General features: G+C 42.7%; 2 protein-coding genes across 3 annotated transcripts in view; one reads left to right on the top strand and one right to left on the bottom strand.

The window, feature by feature from the left end:
- Positions 1 to 11,659, bottom strand: part of Rgs7 (regulator of G protein signaling 7) — a 372,764-nt gene extending 361,105 nt beyond the window's left edge. Inside the window, exons 1-2 of one of the 2 annotated variants that reach the window (XM_027418903.2) lie at positions 11,370 to 11,659; positions 10,214 to 10,337 (exon numbers count right to left, since the gene is read on the bottom strand). In XM_027418903.2, coding sequence (XP_027274704.1) covers positions 10,214 to 10,291 — 78 coding nt within the window. In that variant the 5' untranslated portion in view covers positions 10,292 to 10,337; positions 11,370 to 11,659. The remainder of the gene's footprint in view (positions 1 to 10,213; positions 10,338 to 11,369) is intronic. The other variant, XM_027418904.2, reaches the window with a different exon arrangement.
- Positions 11,154 to 24,106, top strand: LOC113836109. Its single transcript, XM_035445306.1, has 2 exons — positions 11,154 to 11,859; positions 22,543 to 24,106. The coding sequence occupies exons 1-2, from the start codon at positions 11,154 to 11,156 to the stop codon at positions 22,632 to 22,634; spliced, it is 798 nt and encodes a 265-aa protein (XP_035301197.1). The 3' UTR covers positions 22,635 to 24,106.
- The last annotated feature ends 396 nt before the right edge of the window (positions 24,107 to 24,502 follow it).

The raw sequence follows: 24,502 nt of genomic DNA, 5'->3' as shown, positions 1-24,502 counted from the left end.
GCCGGGATTACAGGCATGAGCCACCATGCTCAGCTTTTAGCATGTACATCCATGTAATCCTAACAATACCGATTATTCTTATCTCCACTTTACAGATGAGCAAACTCACTCCAGAGGGAAAGCAATTTAATCCATAGCAAGTCTATTTGCGCTTCAGCAGTCTGCAAACACTGAAGCTAATTCTCTAGGTGCAAGAGTACTGGTTTCTCCTGTAATGTAGCTAATTTAAAGACATTCCTATCTTCTGACCTATCAGGATTAGGGGGTGGCTGGACTGGGGGTGGGGGAGCTGAAAAACAAAGTTTAGTTTTGTGAGGGAGAAGACATGTGCTTGTGCCTCGTGCATCTCACTGAAATGCTGGGGTTTTCAACATTCTCTTAATTCAACTCAGCTCATGTTTCCTATGGTCTTATGGTCAGGAGCTGTTAGATTCTGGGACTCTGCTAGGCCCCCTGAATTGCTGACAGGAGACAGAGGTGGATATATATGTATTGAGAAACAAGATTACCAAAAATAAATAACTTTTCATCTGGCTAGTGCTTCTGTTTACTTGCCGTCATCAACCTGCTGAGAATAGACTGAGCTCTATGTTTCACTGCTATAAAATAAGTCACTGGTGGCACAAAAAAAAAAAAAAAAAAAACAATTGCATTGTCCAATCACCACACACACAGTCCATATGAGGGAAGGCTGAATGTGGGCATGATGAAGACTGTGATTCCAATGTCTATTTTATCTAGAAAACAACTCAAGAAAGAGGCTCAGAACTTACTTAGGACTGATCTCACATTTTATGTACTAATTCATACATTTATACACCCTACGAGATACCGATCTCGTGCCATTGATGGAAAAGCTGGGACACAGAACAGAACACAGCTCTGTCTCCATCCTCACAGAGCTCCAAGCAATGTAATTAATTTCTTAGTGACCTTGGATACTCACAGTATACACAGGTGTGTCTCCAGATCTCTTGCTAGGAAAATGTATGTGTGTTAGTTATGGCGATTGCAGTATCTAGGAGAGTGATGCAAAAGGATGGAGAGAGTGGCCCATGAGGACAGTCCATCTACACAGCTGCACCTGCACCCCCCAACACAAAGACACTAATAACCAACACGTTTCCCTATTTCTAGGGAATCAAATCATGTATGTAAATGGCATATGGTATTTGCTAACTACAAAAAATCCAAAAGCCTAAATGTAAGTAAAGTTTATGACAAATGACATTGATTTCCATGGGAAATGAACCTTTCAGAAAAGTTGAAAGTGGGAAATAGTAATAGGTACATTTTTAATGATGGCTGGGATGCAACCCAGTGGCAGAGCAGTGGCCTAGCCTTGGGTCCCACCTCCCAGAGATGCACATATATAAACATCCAGTACATATATTCTCTACACACCTCTGTACTAGACAACAGCTTTCTGCTGAACCAGAGTGGCTGGCTGTGTGTGATCAGGCAATGTCATGTGGCATTGACTAAAAATGGGAAACTCAGTGATCTTCTAAATGACCCCTAGCCACAGGGACAGACTAGTCAGTTGTTAGATGAAATATAACATATTGCTTTATTTCTTTTCTTGGCGTGTGACAAATTATCCAAGGTCCTTTGTTCTGTGTCTCTACATTGTCTTGTCCAATCCAATAATCACCAGATACATGAACACTTAAGTCTGAATTAATTCAAGCCAAACATGATTGAACATGCATTCATCCTTCAGTAATGCTGGCCACATTTCAAAGTGTCCAGTTACCCAGTGTGGCAAGTGACCCAAAGATGGGACAGTATGTCTCTGAAGTTTCCTCATCATGATGGAAAGGTCTGGTGACAGCACTGCCATATAGTATCACATCCAGGGTCTCTATTGATCCAGAATTTCCATATAGACTCAGATAAGCACAATCTACTCATCGAATAGATATAACTAACTCCCCCTAGGATTACTGCCAAGAGCTAACACTGATCAAAGCAAACACAACATCCACTCTGCATATAATGGTGATTAGATAACCTTCCATAATCCATGATAGAGCAGCAAGATGTAGGTCACTTGCTAGCACTGACCTACAAGGACACTCCATTCATCAATTATGTGTCACTTATATGTTGATTATTTAGAGTACACTTAGAAAGACAAATATCCAAATAAAGCTATGTACTTAGAAAATGTCATTTCTAAACTTCACAATACAAAAAAAAAACCCTCAAACTTCCCCATCACCTCTGAAATGCCTCAATCCTATGGCTTTATTCAGTTTATATAATATCACGGAACTATGCAGATACATGCACAGTTATACATAAAGTTATACACATATATATGCACAATTATTCACAAGTTATACACAAGGATACATGCTGCTTAGAAAGAGCTTATTAACAAGTAGAAGGTGGCTACATGAACTTACTTACACTGTAAGTGCCACTGCAATGGTATAATCAAAGCACCCCGAACCAACTTAGTCTAACTAACCTGACACATACAAAAATATTCAATAATTTTCATCAGATAAATAGTGATATTACTATTAAAATCAATAGACAGTTATCACGGGCCTGATACATATTAGGTGCTACTCAAGACGCTTCCCCTAAGCTATTTCACTGAACAAGCCCAGGAGGGAAACTTTTGTTCTTTTTGTTGTTGTTGTTCATTGTCAATAAGAAAACTGGAGTGAAAGGAGTTAGGACTGTAATTTCTAGACACACAACTAAACCAGAGATCAGTTGAGCTTCATGGCTAAAACGATCCAATACCAAATTGGATTAGATCTCCTAATTTATCTAGCCATCAAAATAGAGTAAGAATAAGATCTCCTTGTGGGGATGGCTCAGGAGTTAAGGATACTGACTACTTTTCCAGAGGTCCTGAGTTCAATTCCCAGCAGCCACATGGCAGTTCAAAACAGTCAATGACTGTAGTCCCATGAGATCTGATTCCCTCTTCTGGTGTGCAGACACACATACAAACAATATGCCCATACACATAAAATACATAAGTAGATGCATCTTGTAAAAAGATCTCCACATTTATTCATAAGAACATGTTCTCATTCTCCTATCTCCTTCCCTTTACCCCACCCCACCCCCAGTTCACCCAGGAGATCTTATCTATATTCCATTCCCAGAAGATGCATGTGTCCCTCTTAGGGTCTTCCTTGTCACCTGGCTTTTCTGGGGCTGTGTATTGTGGTGTCGTTGTCCTTTGCTTTATGTCTAGTATGCACATATGAGTGAGTAAGTACACACCACATTTGTCTTTATGGGTCTGGGTTACCTCACTCAGAATGAAGTTTTCTGATTCCATCCATGTGCCTGCAAATTTCTTGATATCATTGTTTTTCCAGCTGAGTAATACTCCATTGGGTAAATGTACTACATTTTCCTTATCCATTCTTCTAGGTTGTTTCCAGGTTCTGGCTATTACAAATAATGCTGTTATAAACACCGTTGAGCAAGTGTCCTTGTGGCATTATTGAACATCCTTTGTGTATATGTCCAAGAGTGGTAATGCTGGGTCTTGAGGTAGATTGAGTCTCAGTTTTCTGAGAAACTGCCATACTGATTTCCAAAGTAGCTGTATAAGTTTGCATTTCCACCAGTAGTAGGGAAGTGTTCACATCCTAGTCCACATCCTCTCCAACATTGGCTGTCAGCAGTGTTTTCGATCTTAGCCATTCTGACACGTGTAAGATGGTATCTCTGAGTCACTTTGATTTGCATTTCCCTGATGGCTACGGATGTTGCACAACCCCTTGAATGTCTGAAGGATGGTTGAGTTGGGACAGGAATGGGTGAGAGAGCAAGGAAAGAGATTGGTTGATAAAAGGAGCCATTATGGGACTAGGGAGAAACCTGATGCCAGGGAAATTCCCAGGAATCCATAAAGGATGACCCCAGCTAAGACCCCTAGCAATAGTGGAAAGGGTGCCTGAACTGGCCTTTCCCTATAATCAGATTGTTGACTACCCTAACTGTCATCATAGAACCTTCATCCAGGATATATCCCTAGTGCATGAGCTGGCTTTTTAAAGCCAATTCTATATGATGGGATGTCTTGCTCAAGAGGCCTTACCCTTTCCAAGGAGTGGATGGGGGTGGCTTGGGGAGAGGTGGGGAAAAGCAGGAGGAGGAAAGAGAAGGCAGAACTGTGGTTGGTACGTAAAATGAATAAAATAAAATAAAATATCCACCAAAGATAAAAAATGAATAAACATTAGGGCATACCAAAAAAAAAAAAAAAAAAACAAGAAGAAAGAAAGAAAGAACATAGCTAATGGCTATCATTTTCCTAGACACTTTTCCAAAAGGCAAACTTTCAGTTGGTCCTCATAAACAGGTCTCTCAGACAAGGTGCTTTCTAGCCTAAGCAGGTGGGTAATTTCTGTAGTGCTGGAGTCAAGCCCATGATTGTGTTTTAGAGTTCTACTATTCTCAGATTTTTGTTAATGGAATTAGACGTAACAGAAAAGGAATTAAAATGAAAGCAAGTAAAATCCCCATGTTGCCTTGAGCAAATGGCATAAAGAAACCAGGTCTTCCCCCGCCCCCTCAGGAACTGAGCACCCACTTTGTCATTTACAATTATTTTATAATTAGATTGACGCTGTGTGGGATAGAAGTCTTTGTGGTCCTGACATTCAAATGTCTTGTCGACACTACAAAGTGAGGAAGCTCCATTTGCTTGTTTGCTGCAGGTCTGTTTTCAAGGAGAACCGAACATTATTAGGTCACTAAACTGTCTAGATTGGAGATATTTCCGTTTTCTCAGCAGTGATCATATTCTGTCACCCACACCACCTAAAAATACCCAGCTTCCCATCACTTGGGGGAACCACAAGGCTATTAGAAGGCAATAAAATCCCTGGACAGTTCCTCTTGGTGGATCTGCATTTTTCTCTGATCAATTAGATTCACAGACACTGGAGATGGAAAGTGAAGGAGGCAAAATCCAAGCCACAGATCCTCATGTTGATCCCACAAACAGCCTGGGCAAGCAAAGAGCTCAACCAGGAAGCCCCTCCTGCTCTGAACTCATTAATTGTTAGCCGAAATCCATCATGAAAGTATCGCCTCTAAAATACTTCCATCTCCTCTAGAAGACATGTTGAAGAGGACCCTGTCCTGTATTGTGTCACTAAAGAGGACAGAGAGGTCTGGCTGTCTCTAAGGTAGACAACATCTCCTCGTCCAGAAAGGCACTTGCCAGTCATCTAATTAGATGCACCACTGCAATAATGTTCCAGAAATGTGATAAAAATTCTTGTCTGCCTCCCATCTGTATTCTCACCTTCAAAACCTGGAGGCTTAAAGGCCCGGGGCCTTTGTATTTATTTACATACATCTTCCTTTTCTAACATACCTTTCTCTTGTGGTCACCCACAAATACTACCCCCTCTGCTAACATGCACTAAACACAGACAGACCAAGGGAACTAAGGTTAAAACCCAGCAGATTATTTTAACAGTGCAAGTTGAGTTAGAGACAGCAACACCCTCTAAGGTTATGAGACTAACAAGCTTGTGAAGACAAATTCACTGAGTAAAAGCAAACCGCAGCTCCAAGCTGAGACACCAGCCCTGCCTGTGGTCCAGTAACCCCAGAAGAAATGGAGCCCGTTCCTGTCTCAGGGCTCTCCCAGGACAGAGGGACATAAGAAATAGCTTCCAAATATACTGAGGTGAAGCTAGCCAGCAGAGATAACCTTCCAAATGGCACACTGGTTGTCACCCTTCAGGTAAGAAAGGCCAGCTGTTCCATCATGTTCATAAAGCCTATAATATCCTTACTCTTAAATACTGATGGGATGCACAACCACAATATAGTGCCATATTGAGCACCTGTATACAGTAGGTACTCAATCAAGCATAGGACCAGTTATCTCCAACAAGATACTGTGAGTTATCAAAGACATTGTTTTCTCTCTTGTAACTAAAATAAACAACATACTTTTACCTTTAATTCTGTTTTGTATGGAAAAGCAAAAAGATACAAGTGGAAGGCAAATTATTATATAGAAGATGAAGAGAGAGGAGAAGGAGAGAGTTGAATGCAAGCAAGAATGAGAGGGCAAAGGATAGAGGCACGGTGCACTTGATAGGTTTACTGTTTCCAAAACCATGCTCCTTTTAATAAGACAACTAAGGAGGAATACTTTCATTTTCTTTTCTGACAGCTAGAGCATAAATGGTTGCTGCAATAATATCAAAAATTATTGGATATTTTGAGCATTCTTGCTAGTGAGGCACCGGCATTACAGCAAATTTGAAATACTGGCCCCAAGGTGCCATAGGCATTTTGTTTTTCCAGTGCAAGGTGTCCATTGCAAGAAAGGAGGGATACATGCTGTTTAGTGAACAGCATGCTGGCCAGATACCTTGTGTGGACAGCATCACCCGACACTCTGGGTTCAAGCTCGGCCATCTTTTGCAAACAGCATTGATCACAGTAGATGTTTCTCCCAGAGATGATCAAAACTGAGAACAGTGTTTACAAATCACCATCCCAGAACAGAACTCAATTTCTGACATGCCACCTCTACAAATATTTCAAGAAACTTGTCTGGCTCCAAGGTATGTTCGAGCCGGTCAAATCTCAAAGAAACTGACTACTTACGACTCCAATCTAGTTAGCACCCATCTGAGGGGAGCATGAAATAAGTGTTCAACCCTCATCATTTTACAACATTTTAAAATGTCCTCAAATATATCAGAGAACATATCACTCTAATTTAACTTCCTGGTATAAAAAGGCAACATTATAAAGCAAAGAATTGATAAGGCAAATATTTCATTCATTACAATTTTCAAAGTGGATATCAAACATCAAATAAACTCTAGAGACCTTTTCTATTAAACTAAAATCTATTTGCAGGATAAGCCACACTGACTGTTAAGTACCAGCCCTGATTACTAGGCAGTACTGCCATGCCCTGAAGCCTTTAGAGTGGCAACATTTACTCAGCTTGGCAATCATAGTTTAACATACTAAAGACTTTCTTCTGTAAAGGCACTATTGGGTAAAGTGCCTGCCACTCAAGCATAAGGACCTGAGTTCAATCCCCAGCACCCACATAAAGAGCCAGACATGTTGACACACACTCATAATCCCAGTGTTGGTAAGGTAGAGGCTGGTGGATCCTGGAATTCACTAGCTAGGCAGTCTGGTCCAATTGTCAAGTTCCAGGTCAGGGAAAGATGCTGTCTCAAAAAACAAAATGGAAGGCTCCTGAAGACCTGAAGAAAGACACCCGTGGTTGACCTCTCTCTCTCTCTCTCTCTCTCTCTCTCTCTCTCTCTCTCTCTCTCTCTCTCTCTCTCTCTCTCTTTCACACACACACAATAGACTTCTACATGGAAAAAGAGATGACTGCCTTTGTTCATTATTTGTCAGAACTCCTATAATTTGTATTAGGGTGATCACGATGGAGAGAGACAGTGCCAAATTCCTATGTATTCCACACTGGTAACCATTTACAGTTCTGCATCTCTCCCCGGGGTGTTTCTAAGAATCATTTATAACCTATCAAGACAAAGTGAAAGCAACACACATATGTCTTGAGCGCCATGAGGGAACTGAGCCGAAAGCAACATGATGGAGAGAGGCAGGAGGAGAGGAGGAAGTGACGCGGATCTGGCCGGTTCAGATCACACCTTCAAGAATTGCACTTCAACGGAGAAGAAGAAGTGGAAAATTGGCATCAGTCAATAAAACAGCAATTTCTCCCTCTGCTTTCTCAGCTGTTATTGAGCAATGCCCTGTTGGGGCTGAAGGTCTTTGCTGAACCTTTGGTTGACTTACAATTAGTATTGTAACAAGAGCCTATTTCTGCATGAAGGGGGCAGCTGTTGAAATTTCCCAATGCAGATTCACCCTGCATACATCTCCAATTACTTTTTGATTCATATAAAAAAAATGGCCTCCACAGAGAAGTGATCAACTGGTAAGCCCATAGAAGATGTGGTATAAAAGTAAAGCAAAAATCGAAAGGTCATGATGTCCTGCTAGATTCATGCAAACACGTAGACCATTTTCCACAATGACTAGCAAATGATAATGAGTCCAGGTGTTTATGACCTATCTGGCATTATTTAAAAACAATTACTTATCACACAAAAAAACAAAAAATGTTCAGGCAATTCAGACAGACATTGAATCTATGGTTAGACATTATGAATAAGATTTATTGAACTTGATTATTTTTTATCAGTCATGTTTCATCAGGCAATGTTTCCCTGTACACTAAGTGATATGTGTCATTAACCCCTGAAAAAAAAACTAATCAGAGAAGGGTAAAATGAATATCATAAGCAGTCTTAAGCCCAATCAGAAATAATTTTGTTTAAAACAACTTTGAAGTGTTATTGAGAGGCCGAGTCGGGGGATTGCTGTAAGTTCAAGGCCAGCCAGGGCTATCTAGAGAGACCATGCCTTAAAAGGACAAAAAAGGTAGATTTTTCTCCATGAAATCTCCATGAAGCCTATGAGCTTAAATTTAAAACTAATAGCAATTTGAAACTATAAATTTATAAAGTAAACTCAAAATTGGCAATTTGAGACTTGAATGCAGCAAACAATCAAATAATGGTATCCAGGTCATCTGTCAATAGGCAAACAGAAGAAGAATGCAGCTGTGTTCCTTAAGAAACATAGCATACTATCATAATCTCTCCTCTAGAAGCACAGTTGTCCATACTGCATATACTCCTAAAACACATTATTACATTCTCACATCCTGCACTTTAGAACATCCAAAGTTGAGGCAAATAAAAGGAAATATTGCAATTTACTTTAAAGTTCCTAGCTGCCACCAGAATATTCTTTTTCTCTAGACGGACTCTCTGTATAAAATACGCAAGCATTCAGTTACCGTATTCAGTGTCAGAATGTAATAGTGATGACTTAGGTTTAAGTGCATAGGAATCTAAGTTCATCCATTTGGATAAAAACAATGAAATAGTCGACTAGTCCCTTATTTTTCGTCCCTCTAATTCTGTGGTGTCCCAGAAACATCTGACTGCATTTACAAGTATTCAGAATAGCACTGTCCACAGGCTACAGGATAAGCAACTGACATTATGTCTGGGCTGGATGTATCAGCTCTTAGGGTAATATCAATGTTCCCTCCAGCACACTCCTCACTACCTCCTAATATCTCTGGGTCACACAGGGAGAAGTTAGAATTCTGCGTGTGTTAAGGCAGCACACCAACTTTCCTCTGTATTCACAATCAACTCACGTCTCATGGATCTACACTCATCCTGGATTCAGTGGGCTCCTGCTAATCAAAACCCTTAATGACATTCTTGACCTCAATGTATGATTTCCAGTTGCCATTGTCAGTGTCAACTAAAGAAACTTAATCTGATACACACCCTGAGTAATACACCTAAAAAAAAAATAATCCCGGTAAAAACTGCAAAAGGGAAAATCAACATAGAAGTTACATAAAGAATACTGCATCCTTAATTTTAGTAAGCTTGTTGATTATAGCCATGTAGAAGTTACCTAAGCAACCAATCTGAAACACATGCAAAACCCAAATATGTCTGCAGCTAGAAGTTTGTTGCTGGGCACACGGCAGAAACCTGTCAGATATGTTTGTGGAAGCGGGAATTTGGATTGCACAGATTCATCTCTTGAGCATACCATACCAAAGCATAGATGCTTTGGACAAAACCACAGAAATAATACAAAGTAAAAAAAATAGATTAAGACCAAAAGAACTAGAGCCATTTAGTTGTGAGTAAACTTATGAAATCGTGCATATCCATGGATATAAAGTGGTCTCGTTTTATTTCCAAAGTATGGTACACTTAATAAATTATTATACTCTAAATGTTTGTAAGGGGTATTATTAAAAGCCTCTGAAAATTACAAGGGATGTTATTAAATCATGTGAACCAAACAAAATGAATTGAATGGCCAAACTTGCTGTGATCACTAAGGACAGGTGACTCTAACGATCAACAAGAACCATGCCAGTCTCCTCCACTTCTTGCCACTTGGGAGCATTCAATCATCTTCTAGTGTAGTACATAATCATTGATGATCTGGGAATTCATAAAACCGATAAATACTGTGATCCAAACAGAGGACATGAGGAAGAAAAAAGGAAAGAAAGGAAGAAAGAAAGAAAGAAAGAAAGAAAGAAAGAAAGAAGAAAGCAAGCTGATGTTTCCCTCTTGCCAGGGAAGTGAAGAATCCTTACCTTTCTGTACACCAACATGTTGGGTGATTCGTCTGCCACCCCGTTGCTGGTCTGTCCATAATTATTCCCCTGGGCCATTTCACCCAGCACTTGGTCCCTCTGTTACAGAGATTATCAGTTTGCCCTGCAAAGGATTAGAGAGGCTCCAGTGAGATCCTGATGGGAGTCCTCAAGGGAACAGACTCCCCTGACTCATCTTCATGCTCACAGTACCCAATCACAGGGAGAATTCTGTCATCCCCAGGCTGACTGGAGGATGCAGGACAGGGACTTTAAAAAAAAGAAGAGAAAAAGAAAAAGAAAAAAAAAGCAAGGAGTTTGCAGCTGTAGTAGTCCCAAGAAATTTTAACTGACAACCTTCCAGTTAGAAATAAGACATCTGACTAAGGTTTCTGTGGACTTCATTTTGTGGACACTCTCTTATTAAAAGTGTTAGGTACTCACTTAAAACCCTGTGGTTTGCGCTTCCCTAGTACACACAGCTCTCTCGGATACTTGCAGCTCCCATTGATAGTTCTCCTCAAAGGGCGACAGCCAACACCCACAGCAGCCCACTTTTCTCCCAGTAGTAGTCCAGTAGTTTCCCATGGCAGGCAAGTCAGAGGCCCCATCCCCACAAGTGTTCTCTCCATTCCTCGCGTTCCCCACACAGCCCGGGCAGAGGCTTCTCCACTTTGATCTGCCTTCACTGCCAGCCCATGGTTCCTCTGCTGCTCCTACCTCCCTCAGAGCCCTGAGTCTGGACCTAATCCTGACAAATCTTTGGAAGAAAGCATCCTAATTAGGTCCAGGCAACTGGAGGCTAGTGGGGAAGTCAAATCCTGAGCGAATCACCTGGCTCACCTCGGAGAGCAAGCGAACTGCACAAGCCTGGAGCAATCAGAGCGGGCTGAGTCCCAGCTCATCCAGCTCGGCCCTCGCTCTGTCTCGGAGGCAGCAAATGGCAGGCAGCCTTGCCCCGCACCGAGGCACCGGCCGCACCGGGCAGCAGTTTCAGCACCGTGGACCGCGGCGTGCGCAGCGCCCCAGCCCGGCCGGGCGCGCGGCTCCGGGGGAACGTGGCTCCCGCCGGAGTAGGGTGAGGGCTGGGTACGGGCCGGGGGTCCCAGGGACTCCGGGTGACGCCGCCTCTTCCCCTCCCGCCCCCTCCGTTTACCTCCTCGGCCAAGGTCACGGCCCCGCGGCTCCCCTCCGGGCGTGCTGCGGGCAAGCGCTGTCAGCTGGCGGCGAGCGGAACAGCGAGGCAGAGCAGCCTCATCACACTCGCGCTGCTCAGGCCACCGCCACCCTCGCCGCGGTGCACAGGCGGCCCCGGCAGCCGCCGCTCGCGCCCGCTCCCCCGGGCCGCCTCGCTCGCTCCCTCCTCCGCTGCTCCTCCCGGGGACTGGGACCAGTCGAGCGCGCGCGGGAGTCGAGACGCCCGGCCCGTGCGCGCGACTGGAGGAGGGAGGAGGCGACAGTCACGTGGCCCAGGGACGCCCGAAGGTGCCGGCTCGGACGGGCTCGGCTCTGCCGCCGCCACACCCCTGGGTGTCCCTGGTCTCCCGACCCCACAGCCCCTCGGGAGCACAGGCCCTGTCCCCCGCACTGGCCAGCCCACGCTCCCGCGCCCCGCCTGCGCCGCCGTAAGGCCTGGAGAAGTCAAAGTGAGCTAAGCAGGAGGAAGGGCTTGGTGATGGGTGGGTGGATGGGTGGGTGAATGGGTGGGTGGGTGAGTGGATGGATAGATAAGGCCCCCTACCACTGACAGGTCTGCGTCGTGCACCTGGCGACCCTTCTGGCAGAACTAGGGAAGCAAATGATTGATAATCTTTATGCTTAAGTAGCAGCACAGAGGGATGCTGGAATATCCCAGAACTGAAGGCAATAGCCAGGACCAAAATTCAGCAGCGCCTCTTCTGTTGCCTGTGGCTCTCACTGCACTCCCCTAAGTTGGAGAAGCAGGAATTTGGAGGCTTGGACCTAAGGGAAACAATCTGGTCACCTGTGACATTGAAAGACCATGACTGATGTCTGGCTGGGCTCAGAGGAACTTGGCTTCAGTTGGTCCTTATCCTCTATGGGGGTTCACAGAATCACAAAGGGTCTGGGTTTGCTGATACCCCTGAATTACTACTCTTCAGGTCCCTGCCATTAATTCCTCAAAGGTTAGAATGACATGAAAGAGAAGAGTATTTGTCAGCTTTCTGGGACATTAGGAAGTTGTAGGAACCTGAGAGTATCTTTACCGGTTCCCTAAATCTTTCCATTGTTCAGCAAAATGCTCTTTGTTTCCAACCTTTTCGAATATTTCCTTGGTATTCTTACACTAGCTGAAAGCTGCTTCTCTCCCCTCTCTCTCTCTCTCTCTCTCTCTCTCTCTCTCTCTCTCTCTCTCTCTCTCTGTCTCTCTCCACCCCCTCATCAGCTTCTCCCCTTTGCCCTATCTACTGTGGTTTAGAGGGACTGGGTGTGCTCATCAGTTTGTCCTACATGAAATGGCCTGAAGGAGTCTGTAAGGCTAGTTACAGTTGCCAGGAAACAACTAAGGACAAACAACTCAACAACTCAGAACACGTGTCACTATGTAAGGGAGAAAATATTACATTTATCACCTTAAAATTTTCTGGATTTCCCATTTTTCAGATTGAGACTCTGGGAAACACCCTAGATCTCCCCAAATCTGTATGTATCCTAGATTTTAATATTCTCTTTCTTAATTTTCTCATGTAATGGAGACCTGTATGGTGTAAATAAGAAAAACAAGCATGGGTATTACTGGGCCTTTTTTCTGTTTCAAAACCATATATATGACATAATTCTCAACTGTCATTCAAATTCATTTTACTATATTCTCTATGAACCATATATGTTATAATATTTTTGTTTGAAAATAAAATTCTTGAATGTGGTTGCATACCCATTTTATATGCCAGACAGGACTTCTGGCCAGCAAGCAAAAAACCTACTAGTAGTAGTATCACCACCAAAAGAAGACATTTTAAAGCTTTTGACTTCATATCTAACTTCAATATTGGGGATCTAACTTTACCTTGGGAAAGAAATCTAATTATGTTAATACTTTTGAAATACCGGAACTAGTGTCTATTTTTATAAATAATTGGGAGCTTAGGCTTCCTGTTATTGCCTACTAGTGTAGTCATGAATTTTCATCCCAAAAGTACTTATTTATTTACTGGGAATGAAAGTTTATTATTTTTCTTCTACAAAGAATTTGAACAAGCACAGTAGGTATCCTTTCCTCAAGGAGTCTCCAGTCAAGTTTGGGCAAGAATGCCCCCCTTTATTTTATGCCTTGCATCCAATCCATGGAGAGCATTCAAAGGGATCATTTCAAGTGTAAATGCTATGTGATTTCTGAACCTAACATCTCCCAAAGGACTCTAAGCCACTCAAAATGAAAGATGTCCTTAAGACAATTACAATAAGTAGGATTGTGTGAATTTGTTGTTGCCACATTGCAACTTGGTGTGCTAACCTGGTGCCCTAGTTTGGTTTTCATTGCTGTGATAAAATGGTGATCAAAACCAATTTGGGGAAGGAAAAAGAATATTTGGCTTACAGGTTACAGTTCATCTTCATGGGAAGTCAAGGCAGAAACTCAAGGCAGGAACCTGGAGGTAAGAACTGAAGCAGAGAATATGGAGGAACTCAGCTTAATGGCTTGCTTCTGCAGATTTGCTCAGCTGCATCGCTTAGACAGCCCAGGACCACCATTCTTGGGATGTCATCCCCCATAGTGAGCTAGTCCTTCCTACAAAAATGCCCCACAGACATGGCCACAGGCCAAACTGACCTAGGCAATTCCTCAATTGAGCTGAATCTAGTTTGTGTCAGTTGACAGAGACAAGCCAGCACACTTGGCTACCGTGCTCCAGCCCCAGGGTCCCCTTGATCCTTTATGCATTGTTAAGTATCCGGTGGCTCAGGGCATTTGCACAGGCTGTTGCTCCCATCCAGAATGGTCTGCCCTCAGATGTTGGTTTTGTTCTTCCGTTCTTATCTCAAAGGATACCTTCTCAATGAGGACTGTTATGTTAATCTTATATAAAATAACCCAACCTATCTGTACTCTCTTTACTTTCTTATACTAATTCAGTATCTGTTCCTTGTAGTGTGACTGCAGCTTGTTTATAGATTACACTTGTCTTTCTCCTTCTAGAAAATTTCAATGATGGTTCGGACATTTCCTCTTCTGTCCCCTGCTCCATCATCAGACATGGAGGGTGTGTCTGACAGAGAGTAGAACTGTAGTTACTTATGACCCCAATGATGGGGTGAGACCGTGAGCACTGTGAACCTCTGGCTCAGACTGGAAGGACAACAGTCAGCAATACTGAACTGACCTGAGTGGCATCAAGACTCACCATAGACAGACATGACCTCCCCTTTGAACCTGCTTCCTCTGGGTCATCATGGCAAAGAACAACCCCCCTTCCCATCATACACCCACTTCATAGAGGAATGTTCTGAGCACTTATTAAATGGTAGCATGGAGACCACATTTTGATTTTCAAGAAGAAAGCTCATTGTCAATATGAGGCTATTCACTATGTGGAAACGTAAGAGACACGGGGCAAGCAGAGGAGATCTGTGCTAAAGGGAATTCTATTCACAGTAGCCCATTGTTGTTTTACAGGATAATTGATTTAAAAGTGATATAAGGAAGTGAAGACATGTGCCTTTAGATCACTAAGAAATAGCTTCTCTGCAATCAGCTTGCTATTATTTATAGTACAATAAACTCATGGTTGAATTATTCTCCACTGCTGCAATCCCTTTGGCCACTTTGTGGCCATTTCCCTGTTAATTATCCACACCAGTATCAGACAAAAGAGAAGTGAAAACTGGGATTTGTCCTTATTGTGTGTCTGCTCCTCTCACTTTCCTGCAGAGATGTTTAAGTTCTGATTTAAAATAATTCCAAAATTACCCAGTTTTCCAATGTTGGCCACTTTCTGTTAATGTGCAGTAATTGAGCACACGTTACCAATGAGGCTCTGAATGGTGTTCAGAATAGAATTCAAAGAGTGTAGAGACTTGATGACGCAGCACTAGGGAAGGCTTCCAAAGGCTGTGCCTTTGACTCCTTTGCTTAAAAATCTAGGGAACAGCAAGCAAACAGCCTCATCTTCTGTTCCTTCATCTATAAAATCAACTCATGTTCTGGGTCAGATTTTGTCCTTCTGAAAAAAAAAAAAAACGCCTTTAATCTGAGGTGCATTCGTCAGTCTTCTCTCATTATAGCAAACGTCTAAGTGAATCAGCTTGTAGAGAGAAAAGGCTTGTGTATGCACCTGATTTCAGAGGTCCAAGTCTACAATCAGTTGGCTTTTTGCTTTTAGGCCTGTGATAGAGGGGGTATGAAGCCAGTAGAGCCACTTGTGTCTTAAAAGTGGAAAAAAAATAGAAGAGGGGATCTGGGTTCCTTTTGAGGTCATACCGTCATTGACCTCACTAGACCCTTCTTCTCATGGCTCCACCACCACACAACAGCTCCATGCCTTCAATGCACAGGCTTTCAAGGGACACGAGCAATAGTGCATAGCTAATCAAGCTTGGAAGGACAGTCTACATTGATGATGTCCGTATCGAGAGAAACAGTGGCCTAGAAATCCACAATCATTTCTTCTGGGAAGATGCTAGGAGTACCTCTGTCTATAATCATTGAGAACATTATCAGGGAGTGTGTTGCACTCAGAATGTGAAAACTGAGAGGTAATAACTACACTGTGAGAGAGAAGAGGCAGTGTCCAGGAGGGACTGGAGGGCATGACCACAGCTGTCCATCCTGGGACTCTCATCAAGTGACAGCCAAACTCGGCACTGGCTTGACAGGCAGATGACTTCTGGAGATGTGGAAGCACAGAGCACCCCAGCTCCTGTTTGGCTTCCTAATTCTTAGCAAGGAAAAGCAACCTGAAATTCTGGAATAAAGACAGTCACAATTACAATGACATATTGATGAACAGTAAGAGGCTAGGACTCGATGCAAATGAAGAAGCTGGGCTTCAATGACATGCTTACTTTCTCAGTGTTATACATCTGGGAGAATTGAGCTGAAACATAATCCTACCACCCTTTAGATGCCAAACCTGGTGCTTCCCACACTGTGCAGCTTCACCTAGAGAGGTAACTGAGATCCTGGGGATGGAAGAAATAGTAAATGGCATTCAGCAGGGTTGGTCTCTAGAGTCAGGGCAGTTCAAGCCACTGGGACCGAGAAAACTTGGAAATGCAATTCTTGGGGACTCTGCAAATCATGCTTTAAGTGCCATCACTCTTAAATATCCTCAGAGGCTGTGCTGTTGATGGCCTGGCCCCTGGCTTAGTGTTGCTGGGAAGTGATGGAAAAACTAGGAGCTGAGGCCTAGTGAGAGGTCCTCTGGTCACCGGGGTGTGTCCTTAAAGGGACTACATGAGTACAAGCCTCTGCCTCTTCCTGAACTTCTCATCCCAGCAATGCAGTGGTGCTCAATGCACGAGAGGCTGAAAAGCAAAGGATCTACTGCTTGCACCTCTAAAACTGAGTCTAACCAAGTCTTTTCTCTTTTTAAGTTGATTGTCCCCGGTGTGTGTTATAGTAGTAACAAAACTCTGGCTAATACATAGAGGAAAGGGATAATGAAATGCATCCAATGTTTCTGAAATACTGTAGACTGTTGTGCTGTTTGTAAAGCTTTGTGTTCAGTTTGAAGACAGGATGGTGATGAATAAATGGCTTGCTGGACTCAAAATGAAGGCTGGCACAAAAGAAAGAATGCTGATTGGGAAAGAAGAGTCCATGGAGAAGAGTCAGAGTTTTGTCCTCAGGATTACCTTCTTTTACCTGAGACTAGGCAAAGGGTCTCAGGAAAAAGACCAGTAAGCCCATTCACACGTAGGGGGTGGGGTGGGGACCAGAGCTACAAGGAGTGGCTGTTGTTCTGGATAATAATGGGAGACCCATGGAAGTGTGAGATGAACTAAAGAAAATGAAGTCCAGTAAACACAACTATTAGGGCTCAAGTTTGCTTTGCTTGAGTACAGTGTTTGTGGCCCCTTCCACTGAAGTCCTGACCCACAAAAGTGGTGGGATATGCTGGGGTTATAGTGGCAGAGGCTTCATAAATGGAATTAGTTGGGCCAGATATGTTGAGGCACTAAGGAGGCCGAGGCAGGAGGCTCAGAAGCTTAAGGAGCCAACCGATGTTCAATAGTAAGTTTCAGGCAAACCTGGGTTGTGTAGTATAACCTTCCCTTAAAAACTATGGATGAATAAATGAATGTCTTTGTAAAAGTGGACTGTGGAGGTACAGGATGATCCATCCCTCTGTGAAGAAACAGTTCCTCACTAGACACTGAATCTACAACATTCCAACCCACAGAACTGTGAGTAATAAATACATTTTGTTTATACGCTACCTCATTCATGGTGGTTTTGTTGTGGCAGCCAGAATAAACTACAATAATGAGAGAAGACTGAATTAATACTGAGTACAAGCTGGGCAAGAAAATGATTGGACATCGGTGAAAAGAGCACTTGTTTGTTGGTTTTCTTTGTATTTGAAACAAATCTAATATTGTTCAAAATGAACACACATCTTCCCCTCAGAATATGATGTAGCTTTATTACTAGAAAAAAAAAAACTAGTTGTAGGGAAACGCAGACCACTGTGCGTTTGTCATATTACATGTTGGACCCATCATGTGACACTGCTCTCAGTAGAAGAATCCAGACTGTTAAAGGTGTCAAGTGCCTAGGTGTCAAGTACTCTATCAAAATGAACTCCTAGCTTGCACTCTTTGTTTTTGCACCATGGTGTCTACCCCGGCTGAGGAGCAAAATGAGTATTCTCTGAAGAGACAACCCAGTGAATCTGGGGGACTCAGTAAGGATGGTGTTCAAAGACATTGATGGTCTGAAGAAAAAGATATTTAGTCCATAAGAAAAAGGCTTAGTGGTTTTCAATATCTGTCTTGGACATTAAAGGACTCTCAGGTGGAAAAGGATTCCAACATAATCTTTCAAAGCCCAGAGGACAAACTTAAATGCAATTAGTGGACCTGACAGGGAGCTGGGTTTCAGTACAGTATGGAGAGGCACTTCCTAACAACAGGAGTTGTTTTGATAGTTGAATAAGAAAGTGGGCTTGAAGCAATCTGAGGAGAGCTGAATGGCCTCTGCTAAAGCTCACTAAGGTATTTTCATTCTCCTAAGGATGCTTGCCAGTTTGGGTGACCACAGATGTTACTTCCGATTTCCAGTTATCTGACTAGAAAATGGCATGGCCCAGGAGAAAGTGAAGCATTCCTGTTTTCCCATAAGGACTTAAGATGCTTTTATCCTCACGTGGGATCGGGTTGGCATGAAATATTTACAATGACAGATGAGTGGTGCTGTAGTAAGTGCTCCCACTGGATTCATTAGGGACTAGGTGGGTATCACGAAAATCCTCATGCAGAAGAGGGAGCCTATTTAGCTTTGAATGGGAGTTATTGGAGAAGGGGGTGTGGTGATCATGGCTAAAGGGGATTATAGCAGAAGTTGCCTCTGTCTCAGCTACACCCAGAGACCTTCATTATTTGCTAGCATTTAGTCCTCTACAGTTGCCCTCCTCAGAGGGTGTGAAGCCTGTAGTATCAGAGTAGGAGCATCAGTTATCACTCCAAGTCCCAAACTCACTTGTTATTTTAGTCTGCTTTCCTGTGACTCACTTAGGCATACAAACTTTACTTGTCAATGGTCCTTGGCTCTTCCAACTAATAAGCCTCAGCACTACTGAATTTATATTCATTTCCTTTTCTCACATAAAAAATAGCAAAAGGGAAAATTGAAGGAACTGAAATGTTTACACAAATTAGTTAGCTCACCTATAATTGTTTTTTTAATATATTCTAAAACGTGTGCCTAAAAATGTGCCTAAATTCATGTCTAAGAACTTGAAATATTATCCAAGGTCACTATTAACATAGGATGCTCTGACTGGTTAGATGGCCGTAAGGCAACCTCTGTCATGAAGAGTTTAGCTTAGCTTTGCAGCCTGAATTAAGGTCCTCTGAGTATTCTATAATGTTTCTACCTTTCAGTCTGCTTAGTTAGGATGGGCTTTTTCTAACCCTCCTTAAATATTAGACTCTGAGAATATTTTTTTTCTTACTGTGGGTTGTAATGGTTTGAATGAAAACGGTTCCCAGATGTTCATGTGTTTGAATACATGGACCCAGTTAGTGGGACTATTCGGGAAGAATTAGAAAGTTGTGGCCTTGTTTGTAGAAGGTGTGTCACTGGGGGCAGGCTTTGAAGTTTCAAAAGTCTCATGCCATTCTCAGGCCCCCTACCCACTTACCCACCTCTCTCTCTCTCTCTCTCTCTCTCTCTCTCTCTCTCTCTCTCTCTCTCTCTCCTTCCCTCTCTCCCTCCTTTCCTCCCTCCCTCTCTCCCAGCCTCCTACTTAGGATCAAGATGTAAGCTTTCAGTTGTTTTTGCCACCATGCCCGTATTCCACACCATGCCCATATCCCGCCATCATGAAATCTAACCTTCTGAAACCATAAGCCAAAATTTAACACTTTCCTTTATAAGTTGTGTTTGTCATGGGTCTTATCACAACAACAGAAAAATAACTAAGATATGGGTAATTCCAGGGATAATTTTTCCAACTGAAACAGAACACTATCACTTACTTTTGATTGACAGAGTCCATTAACCATATACCTGAAGAATACTTTTCGAAGTTCTTAGTCTATTTTGCAGCCATCTGGGAGCCAATCCTGCCCAAGCAATTGACCAAGTACCTGTAGCCATTCTTTTCTTGGTCCTATTGAACTACTAAATATGTGTCACTGGGCTTCACAATACCATAGTTCTTAAACATGGCATCTAGCTATTCCCTGCCTGACCAAAATAAATAAATAAATAAATGGTTTTGCTTTTATTTTTGCTCAATTACCTGGCGTGGTGTGTATTGAGAAGTATCTGGGAAGTTGTCAGAATGAGTGCTGTCTCTGATTAGCAGCCTTTCCTGGAAATGGATGTAGCATTCCAGGACCTAAGATGTATCTTGGCTTAAGGCTTTCCTTCCTTTCTGGAACTTGTCCGTGATACTTCATAGCATCCTGAAAACCCACTTCTCCATCTCACAGAAGCATGGGATACACTCAAGCCTGATTGATGTGGTTCTACCCTGGACCACATCAGAGCATTAGGAAGCTTTCCTAGAGAGAAGACTGAAGTCTTCCCGCTAGCCTCCTCTGGTAGAGAAGGCTTGGGAAAGGGGCCTATAGGCTTCCCTGGTAATTTTACAGTACCTTCCTCAGAAACAGCTGCCTACTACCTGCATCAGCATGTTCGCCATTGTGTCCGATGAGTCTCTGAATAAAGACAGCGCAGGGGTGTGAAGAATCACGTGGATCCCCTGGAAAGCTACCAAGTACCTGGCGAATTCCTAAGAAGGAACTCAAAGCCCGTGGGCTCCCTTTCTTTGTCTCTTCCAGATATCAACTCTGGTCTTTTTATTCCATTTTAGTTTTCATTTTTACTGTTTTATTTTCCTTTGCTTTGCTCGAGTCAGACTTTCAGTATGTGAAGCCCAGGCTAGCCTGGAACTCACTTTATAGCTCAGGCTAGCCTCAAATTTGTGCTCTTCCTGCATCCGTTCCTCAAGGGCTAGAATGACAAGTGTTTTCCACCATACCTGTCCAGTCCAGCAGACTTGTTCATCTGTGCTTGAAAGGAGGCGTGACGATTGAGGGAAGAAATAGACAAGAAACAGAAGAGTCCGGAGGGCATCCAGTGAATACTGTGGACCCACCCCAAGTTTATTGCTCAAAGTTGTTATATACCCCAATCAAAAAGGGTGGGAGGAAAAAATACTTCCTTACCAAGAAACAACGAACAAACAAATGTAATTACCTCCATAAAACCCAAAACACCAAGTAGCCACACCTTAGGCCAAACATCCTGATGTTTAACTTTGAAGAAGCAAGAATCGGCCCAAACTCTCAGACCCCAAGTCAAGATGGAATGGAGCCACCTCTGTGGGCCTACACACATACTGGGTCACTTCGACAGCTTGAACTACCATCAACACACTGAGGATACCCTGCTTCTACCCCCAAGCTCCTGTTCCCACCTGCCTCCTGTGCATCTTCTCTGTAACACTTTATCACACCTCCTGTTGAGGTGCATCTAAAACAGAACCAGTTTTCCTCCTGACGACCCTAAAATGATTCCTGTCTCAGTTCCCCATTCACACTAAGGAAACATTTTTTTTTTTTTACCCAGTTACACAGGGAAAATTTTTAAACTGTAATCTCTTTTCATTTCGCATTTACAGTAGCAATTAAAATGTCTTATTAGGAATCTCAAAATAAATACCACATCAAGCTAGCTCTGTTCTCCCTGTCCCTCCCAAGAGAGCTATTGGCAGTTGAAGACTACGAGGGAGGGTAAGTGGGTGAGCTGTCCATGCTCCAGTGGATGGCTCCATACCAGAGCGTACATGGTGACCCTTGTTGAACTCAGTAGATCATAAACCAAAGAAAGATATGGAAGAAGAACAGGGACTAGTTAGGAAAAAGTGGGAGACCTGTGAAGGAGAACTCGGAGAAGAGAGAATAGGAGGTGAATGTGTTATCAGGATGCATTACAAACATCTGTAAAGTTATCAAAATGACGTTTCTACCCAAGATAATTCTATGCTACCCCATCTGCTGCCTCTTAATCTAAGCCTCCATCATCTCTTAGCTTGAATCCTTAAATGCCATAACTAGTCTTTTAGTGGCTGTCCTTAATCACCTTAATACATTCTTGCTAAAATGTCTTCCCCTGGAAGTCAGCTTTCTGTCATTATAATACCTAAGATAGTTAACTTATAGAAAAGAGAGATTTATTCAGTTTCACATTTAAAGATTCCAGTTCACATGTAGTTGGTGCTTTGCTCTCAGGCTTGCAGGACAACAAATCATGGCAGAAGATTGTGGCAATGTAATCACTTACCTAATGACATGCCAAAACAGGATGGGCCCTGAAAACCGTCATCCCCTTCAAAGATACAACCTCAACCCTCAAAAGCAAGATTGATTCTAGTCGGAGATACACAGGGAAATCCTGTCTCAAAAACAATAAAAAGGAAACGAAAGAGAAACTGGAGTTTTTTTGGTGCTGCTAGCAACACACAGATGATGCCAGTGACATTTATAGAGTTCTTTGGCCTCCTTAGGAGAAAGAAATTAAATAAATACAAGCAAAGTTCTATTCATATCATTCTTCAGTGGAAATGCCAAGCTGAGCCACCTTGGAGCTGCATAATGTATTCTTATCTTTTTTTTCTTTGTCTGATCCCCAGGAGATTCCCAAGGTCAGTATTTAGCAAGACTGTTCCTGTCACCGAAAATAATGATGGGACAGCACTCAGAACAACCTGCACTAACAAGGTGAGAGAGCCTGCACAGACAGAGGGCATTATCTGCTCCCAGGAGCAGATTTGAAGAGACAGCAGTATGCTCTTAGAGAAAACTTGCTTAAAAAGCATGGCCACAGTAGAGCCTCATGGGCTGAATTTAATTATGTTATAATGCCACTACCTTATTCATTTTTCTAATGCATTACCGAGAACATCAGAACCATTTAGTAATCTGCAGAGCCCTTTAGTGATCTTGAGTGATTAATACCCATTGGCATTGAGAGGTGGTTTGCAGTGAATGAAAACGCACCTTCCAACACTCTAGATGAAAGGAGTAAGGTCTTTACACTGGAAACAGGAGCCCTCAAAGGCCTGTGATTCTCATCTCATTCCCAGCATAGTAGAGAAAAGGGCCAAACCGCTGACCACTGACCCTGTATCAGTGTTCTAAATGGTGTTCCAGATCCTCCCACTGCTGTGTGTTTCTGTGGGACATTTGGCTTTCTGGGAACCACAGCACAGCTCTCTGCTTAAGCTGTTTTCCTCTAAGGAAGGTGACTGGATTGAACTTAAGATCAGCAGCCCATTATGGGTGACATCCTCATGCTCTCCTAGCACTAGGGAGGCTGAGGTGGTAACATCAGTTGAACACAGGAGCTCCAGGCCAGCCTGAGCAACATAAAAAGTCTCTGTATCAATATTTTTAGAAAGTTGGTATCTTTAAATTGTCGCTAGAAATGGCAAAATATGAAGCATAAATAATTCACACTAAGTAAGATAAAAGAGAAATAATTTTGCACAAAATTAGAGGAGAATCTTCAAAACGAAAAGAGGCAAAACATTCCACCAATATCCTTCATAGGAAACATGGAAATAAAACATCTAAAAAACTATAAGAAGTTATTATGTGGCAGGCATGGTGGCTTACACTGATAGATCTCACTAGTTGGGAGGCTGAAGCAGAGGGACCACAATTAAGGCCAGTTTGGGCTACATCATGACACTCTGTCCCCTGCAAAAGTAAAAGGAGGCTGGCAATGTAAACTTAGAGGGAAAGCACATGCCCCCAAGCCAACCTGACCTATGCAATTATTTGTTGAAGTTCTCTTCCCACATGATTCTTGATTGTGTCCAGGTGACATTTAAACTGACCATCACATGTGGTATATCTACATACCAAAAGATTAGTCAGCAGTAGAGGGAATTATGTACTTACACATGTCACAAGATTCAGTGGATGAAACTTAAATACAGTGTGAAAAGCAAGATAAAACCCAGTCACAAAGAGTGGATTGCATGATTCCATTGATATAAAATGTCTATAACAGGCAAATCTGTAGACACAGTTGTTATGTGAAAGTTTCTAGGCCCGTCTAGGTCCCACTGCCCCCAAAGAAACACGCAGATGCTATATTAGTTATAAAGCTGTTGGCTGTTGGCTATGGTTTCTTATTGGCTAGCTCTGACTCAATTATTAACCCATTTCTATCAATCTAAGTAATTTCCATGTGGTCTAATCTTACCGGACAAAGGGTCCAGACCTGTTATTCCTCTCAAGTCCTACATGGTGACTGACTCAGCATGTCTGCACAGAAGAGAAGAGAAGAGAAGAGAAGAGAAGAGAAGAGAAGAGAAGAAGAGTGATTTCCTGTTTGTCCCTGCTTATATTCTGATTCTGCCCAGCTGCATCACTTCCTGCCTGGCCAATCAGCCAATCAGTGTTTTATTCATTAACCAATAAGAGAAACATATACACAGAAAGACTTCCCTCATCACACAGTCTACTCGTGGATACTGAAGCAGAGGGAGAGGAGAACAGAGAATGACTGGTAAGGGTGAAATAAATGTCCTAGAGTTATCTCATGGTGGTTAGATAATTGTAAATATACCAAGGTATGCTGAC

This window comes from Cricetulus griseus, chromosome 5 (genome assembly GCF_003668045.3).
Source record: "Cricetulus griseus strain 17A/GY chromosome 5, alternate assembly CriGri-PICRH-1.0, whole genome shotgun sequence".
NCBI lineage: Eukaryota > Metazoa > Chordata > Mammalia > Rodentia > Cricetidae > Cricetulus > Cricetulus griseus.
The sequence above is the reverse complement of the archived record's forward strand: the minus strand, read 5'-3'. Positions and strand labels throughout refer to the sequence as shown.

What these genes read in the sequence shown, in the direction of transcription:
- LOC113836109 (XM_035445306.1), top strand. Translation starts at nt 11,154, where the DNA reads ATGGCAGGCAGCCTTGCCCCGCACCGAGGCACCGGCCGCACCGGGCAG. An exon ending in TAAGGCCTGGAGAAGTCAAA is followed by an intron (nt 11,860 to 22,542) that starts GTGAGCTAAGCA and finishes TCTGATCCCCAG; the next exon opens with GAGATTCCCAAGGTCAGTAT.